A 6,792-nucleotide genomic window follows, 5' to 3' on the forward strand; every position below is an offset into this window, starting at 1 on the left:
AAGATTTATTAATATATTCTTTCAGGAGATACTTAAAATCAAACACCCTGTTTTCAAAGAGGATATAACAGTTTAGTAGTAACATGGGTAGGATTTCGGTCATTCTCACACCTCTTCCTCCAAAAACGAATTCTCTTTTCTTTGAAAAGTGGACGCGTAAAATCTCATTGCGTACTCTGAAGCAGCATATACCATATTGCATATGAAGATTTTGTGTATAATATATTTATTTGCATACAGAAATATGTATTTCTATTATACATTTCATTACTTTATTTATAGAGTATGTATAGTAAGCATACAGCATATTCCAGGAAGATACATTAAATATGCACACAGTTCATGCTGCAGCGTGCACCCTTTTAAGAGAAGCATATTGGAGAGGCATGGTATTATATATACATGCTGAAAATACACTTTTCACAATTCATCCAGCTTTGGGTGCTTCCCCTATTTGTGACACCAGTGCTGTGGTTGTTGGAAGGGATGAATTCAAACGGGGAAAAGGGCAACTATCAATGAACTAAGTAGGAGAAAATAAAAGTAGATCGAATCTCTACAGGTACGTTGTCATCATTTTGAACTCCCATGTGCCCCCACGTCAGGTCTGCAGGATCAAGAAAGCAGTGAGTGGGCAAAGAGGAGGAGCCGGTGGGACTTCCGGCTTCCGTATCCACACCGGAAAGCGTGTGTCACGTGACTGATTTACTACTTGGATTTTACTTGTTGTGACGACTTTTGCAAAGACTTTGTTTTTTAGAGTGGTTTTAGGGGCACAGCAAAATGGAGCGAATGGTACAGGGAGTTGCCGTATACCCCCTGATCCCCAACACAGGCACGGCCACGCCCTTCTGCCTACACCCCACCTCCGAGTGGGACGTTTTGTTCTGATGGATGCGTCAATTTTGACACATCGTTTTTCACCCAACATCTGTAGTGGACACTAGGGTTCATTCATGGTGTTGTGCACTCTATGCATTTTGCCAAATGTAAAATGACTTACTACGTACTTTCCTCACACTTGGGGTGGGCCATTGATTACTGGTGAACTGGTAAAAGGATAACCATTTCTTTTCTTTTCTTTTTTTTTTTTTAAGGAATGACCTGGCCTTTTCACATTTTGAATCACCTCATCTTCAAGACCATTCTGTGATATTTACATTATTGCTATGAGAAGAAATTCTTGACAGATATTCCCCTTCCCAGTAAAACAAAGGAGATGAATGACACGGTTTCTGAAAGAGGCTCTTCACGGTTTTGAAAGGACAAAGGTCAGCTCCAGTAGAAACTGACCACATCAGTGCAACCATTTTAAGGGCCAGCGACTGAAATCTCAATTGACCAGACCCTGTGGAAATTGTGACTGGACAGTAAGGTGCTGGAAACAGCGTGCAGTGAGTCTGTTCTGGTGATTCTGGGTGTGTGGACATGGCCCGTGTTCCCAGTCTATGAAGTATAAACACACCGGACTCAATGGATCACAGCCTGTCTCCTCCCTGACTGGCGGGCATTACCTTTTTCAAACAGGTGAGCAATTCGCGTTGATATTCCAATAGTGGTACAGGATTATTTACTCATTTATACAAAGCAAGCTCTAGAATCCCTTGATGTAGCACAGGGTTTCTCAACTTCAACACTACTGACATTTTGAGCCAAATAATCTTTTGTTTTGGTGGGGCGGGAAGGTGGGTACCTTGTGCATTGCAAGATTTTTAGCAGCATCTCTGGCCTCTCTCCACCAGATGCCTATAGCTCTCCCCACTGGTTGTGATGACTAAAAATGTCTCTACATATTGTTAAACATGCCCCGGGGGGCAGAATCATCCCTGCTTGAGAGCCACTGACATAGACAAATCCAGCAGCAGCTAATGCAAACCGTGGACTATAGTCTCCGTATATTTCTAAACATCGACCATTTTCAGTACTTTTCCATTGTTTAACTTGGGTTGATAAAGCGTCCACAATGTGTCAGTCTATCTTCAGTTCCTTTCTTTAATCCTGATGGTTTCTCTTTCCAAACGGTTGTGGTTGCTATGCTGAAGGGCAGACACAAAAGGAACAAAAGAGAGGGTATGGAGACTAACCGGCAGGTTAACTCCCAGTGAGTGGGATTGTTACGTAGAAGGGACTCAAATCCAGAAGCCACCAGCCTTGAATCCAAAGAGTTCATTTCACTGAAGCTGAATCCATGTCATCATAGTCCAAGTCAGTAAGTGAAGCATTCAGCCTATCAATTGTTTTGTTTATGGGGAACCAAACACTCCATTAGTTTGAGGTTCCTTCCACTCAATTTATTTGTTGGTTTGAAGAAAGAAAATCAAAATAGACATGGGTTTAAAATGTAAAAGTTTGCGTTGATGTAATTGTCGTGTACAAGAATCTGTCCGGATGAGGGCTATCTGTTTGTACGAGAAAGATTTTGGGGGGAAAACGACTGAAGTTATTCAAGGAGGAAGTTATTGTTCTAACGGGTAAGTCAAGTACAAATACTGTTGGCAATTTGCCGCTTCCCAACTGTTTCCATTGTGCTTTTGTTGAACTCTCAGAACTGTTGGCCTGCCACCAATGAGGCAAGTCACCCAAAACAACTACTTAAAGTGCTAAGGTCTGACACTGGCAAATTCACCATCCACCTCACATAGGCATTACTGGTCAAGAGAAAGTTTCTAAGGCAAAACATGAAATTCGAAAAGGCTCTCAGAACTTTTATTTCTATTGACTGGGTCATCTTCTGGAAAATCTGATTGGAAGATGACAGTAACCATAGTGAAACTAGAGAGGAATAAAAATAGCTAGTTAAAGGCGAACAACAGAATCAAACGTTTATTTGGGGTACGAAATAAAAAGTCTCTATGTGAATAAGGTTCTTTAAAGCCACTATTTGGGCATTGGTTCCTGACACAACCTTGTTATGGTCTAGAATTAGGGAAATGTGAGAAGCACCGTGGGTGCAACTATCTACATTCTTGTCTCAGATTTTTCTGGGCTCCCCTGGCCTCTATTTAAGTTGTCTTCTGCATGTCTGTGACAAGGGTTACTATGCTTCTCCCAATAGAATTTTGATTTTGCAGTTAAAAAATTTTAGGGAGAATTGACAATTTGAGGAATATGGAACATGTGGTTGCAAAACATGTTTTTGAATGAGTTTTTTTCCCCTTTATTGGGTCACAGAATGGTTATAAACAATCTCATGTAACTGTGGATTGAAGATTGGCTTTCAGGAGGCATTGAGGAGAAAGGCTTAATCTCTTGACACTGACCCAGAAGTCCCTGGGGCCAGATGAGTATGTTAATCCTATTCAGAATTCCAAATGAAAAAAGCAACAACATCTTTTTCCCCGGTGACAAAGGCCAGGAGTTCATGTTTTACAAGTCAGCATTTCATAAGTGAGTCAGGCAGATTCATGTTGAAGCAGAATGCCCTTTCAACCTTCCATTTTCTTAGCTCAAAATTCTTCTGGCCTCCGTAAACTTTCTCCAAGAGGAATGACCATTATTGAACTTGATGAAACCTCAATTTAATGAAATTGCCTTGGCTTCTCAAGTATATTTATGTATTAGGGAGGCTAGTCTATTAGTCTATTAAAATAAGAGGGTAGTTTGGGAGAAAACCACATTGGGGAAACCATTTCCCATTAAGGATCATAAGTAAACTACATCTTTATAGACTTGTGTACCCCCAAAGAATGCAAAGCACGCAATAGACAGGGGTGAGATGCCCCTTTTCTTGGCTGTCTCTTGTTGGATTTAGTGAAAGTCCTCTATAATCTGTCCTTACACAGTGTAGAACAATATAAAAGCAAATCCCCTAACGAGAAAAATAACAATGTGATCTAGTTGGTGTTTCGTTTCTTTGCTTGCTTTTGAAGGGGGGGAAAGGGTAAGGTAAAAAAATAAGCATTTATTATTACATTGCAATCCTCCAAGTAAAACCATAACAAAAAATAATATATGCTTAGCACTCTGGAGATTGTTCCTACACCCGTTTTTCTTTTTTTCCTTCCCCATTGTACTATGTGTCTATTTTTTTAAGGTTCCGTGTGAACTTCTGACCATGGCCTTCCATCCTCACGTGAACACGGAACAACGACAAAAAGGAGTGAGGTTATTCTTCTTCTTGTGCAGAGACTGATAGAATTGTAGATTCAGAAGCCCTTCTCAAGAGACTGAGAAAGTGCAGATCATGCCTTAAATCCACAATTCCAACGTGTCACCTTCATGGTCGCCTGCTCCTGCGCTGACAGGGCGTCTAAGGTGCCAGTTTCTCAGAGGAGCATAGGCACAGTATGAGTGTCACCGTTGAGCTTCTTAATTGCACATCTAGGATAAGACTATAAAGTGCAATGGCAGAGATTTTGCAATGAGCTCTTTTACCCCTTTTCTTCTTCCCACTCTTCCCTTGACCGCCTTCCTTCATCTCGGAGAAATTTTACCTTGTCGCGCCGATATTCTTGTAATGGCACATGAGAAGGTGCTTAAAGGTCTTCTTGAAGGTGGCATTGCAAAGTGCATAGCAGGCGGGGTTGATGGTGCTGTTGATGTAACAAAGCCAGTAGCCAATGGTCCACACTGTGTTGGGGATGCAGGGCGCGCAGAAGGTGTTAATAAGCACCATGACGTTGTATGGGGCCCACGTGATGATGAAAGCCAACAGAATAGCCAAGATTGTCCTGGTCACTTTTTTTTCCCGGGAGGGAGGAGGCTTCTTCTTTGCAGGCTGCTTGGTCATCTTCACAATCTTGCGAGCGACAATGTTCTGTTTCTCATCTCCATTCTGACCTGAAGGACCGACCAGCTCCACAGTGGTGTTGCTTGGGGTACCCGAGTCCCCTTTTTGGGTCTTGGTGACGATTTTGAGGCATGTTTGCTTCGAGTTCTCCTCTTTGGAATGGCCCAGGGAAGTGGAGACCGTGTTTTCATCCAGGGTGATCTCGTCATCTCTCATGTTAGAGGCCACAGCACTGACGGAGGTGGAGTCGTTGGAGCTCTCTTTCTCCTCCCCCTGCACACAGTTCTCGGTCCCAGCGTCTCTGAGGGCCTTGCCATTCTGGATCTTGTGGTGTCCCAGGCCCTCGTTGCTGCCGGGCGTGTTGTTGTTGTTCGGCTTTACTATCCGCCCTTGGACCAGGCTCGGAGACACTGGGTCTTGGTTGGCCGCAGGCTCCTTCTTGTCCTTCTTGATCCTGCTCTTGCTGGCTCGGGAAATGTGCCAGTATAAGACAGTCATGATGATCACTGGCAAATAGAAGGCTGCAATGGCAGTGCCGAAGGTGACGGCAGCATTGGAAAAAAACTGGATGTAGCATTCCCCATCCTCCACTGTCCTCACGCCTACAATGAACTGCCAGAAGAGAATGGCCGGAGCCCAGAGGATGAAGGAGAGGACCCAGGCCGCGGCAATCATCATACCTGCCATTTTCGTGGTCCGCTTGACAGGGTAGGTGAGCGGCTTTGTGACACAGAAGTACCTGTCAAAGCTGATAATGAGCAGATTCATCACTGAGGCATTGCTGACCACGTAGTCCAGGGCGAGCCAAAGGTCACACACCACGGGTCCCAAAGGCCAGTAGCCAATCACAGTGTAGAGGGTATACAAGTTCATGGAGAAAACGCCGATGATGAGGTCGGCACAGGCCAAGCTGAACAAGAAGTAATTGTTGACGGTCTGCAGGTGGCGGTTGACTTTGATGGAGACCATGACCAGGATGTTCCCGATAATGGTCACCAGGCTGAGGGATCCAGCCACCAGGACAATAAACACCACTTCAAATGTCTTATATGGACTGGTCAGAGCCAGGCCACTGTTAGAAGAGTTTGTCGAGTTATTCATTTTGTGTTCTGTAGTCAGTAGCCAGGAATAAACATTGAAACCTGCAGGGAAGAAGAACAAAATGAACACATGTAATTTAAAGTGCTTTAAAATATGTCAGACTTCTTCCTTTGGAACCACATTGACCCCAAACCTTCCTTCTTTCTCCTACATGTTTATTGTACCTACCTGCCCCACTTAAAAGACTGGTAAGGATGATCCAAAAGATCCTTTCAGGCTGGTAATCTGTTTAAAGTCCAGTAATGTTTTGAATGTGACCATGTCTCGATAAGAATATCTATCTATCTATCTATCTATCTATCTATCTATCTATCTATCTACAATCTATTATCAGTCAAGTACCAAGTGTAATTCTGATGATTTGAACTGAATAAACCAAGATTATATGTAAAAAGCATCAAGAAGTTTCTGATACAAACAAATAAATGAACCAGTAGGAGGGCAGAATTATGAAAAAAATCCTAAGACAGAGTACTGAGTTGTGACTTTTATGGTCACTAACAGCTTTTCACCTGGTAGCTCTAAGTCTTTTCCATAGTACCAATAAAAGTAATAAAATGATATAATAATACTTTATTAGCCAACACACTTCACACAATGGGTATTATTTTGCCTGACCTCTATTTTGCACTTGTAGCCAGTATCACATATGAGCATTTCCAATATCCCACATCTTTTTTTAAAAATATATTTTATTGATCATGCTATTGCGGTTCTCCCATTTTTTAATCCTTTTGCACCCTTCCATCCTATATTCCCTTCCAATCATCATTCCCCCACCTTAGTTCATGTCCATGTGTTGTACATATAAGTTCTTTGCCTTCTCCATTTCCCATACTTTTCCACCTACCCCTGTATATTTTGTTCCTACCATTTATGATTCTTATTTCCTGTTCCTTTTCCCCCATTCTCATCTTGCCCCCTCCCCATGGATAACCCACCAAGTGATCTCCACTGTTGTG

At 42.6% G+C, this 6,792-nt stretch overlaps 1 protein-coding gene across 1 annotated transcript; it reads right to left on the reverse strand.

Annotated features, from left to right (window-relative positions):
* Positions 1-293: 293 nt before the first annotated feature.
* Positions 294-5,865, reverse strand: CHRM2 (cholinergic receptor muscarinic 2). The gene has a single exon (XM_037049131.1). It carries the CDS (start codon positions 5,828-5,830, stop codon positions 4,430-4,432), a length of 1,401 nt encoding a protein of 466 aa, XP_036905026.1. The 5' UTR covers positions 5,831-5,865; the 3' UTR covers positions 294-4,429.
* Between the last annotated feature and the right edge of the window lie 927 nt (positions 5,866-6,792).

This window comes from Sturnira hondurensis, unplaced genomic scaffold (genome assembly GCF_014824575.4).
Source record: "Sturnira hondurensis isolate 20B ecotype Veracruz unplaced genomic scaffold, ASM1482457v3 Scaffold0006437, whole genome shotgun sequence".
NCBI classification, from domain to species: domain Eukaryota; kingdom Metazoa; phylum Chordata; class Mammalia; order Chiroptera; family Phyllostomidae; genus Sturnira; species Sturnira hondurensis.

Excerpts from the sequence above, each read along its gene's own strand:
- CHRM2 (XM_037049131.1), bottom strand. The coding sequence starts at position 5,830 with ATGAATAACTCGACAAACTCTTCTAACAGTGGCCTGGCTCTGACCAGT.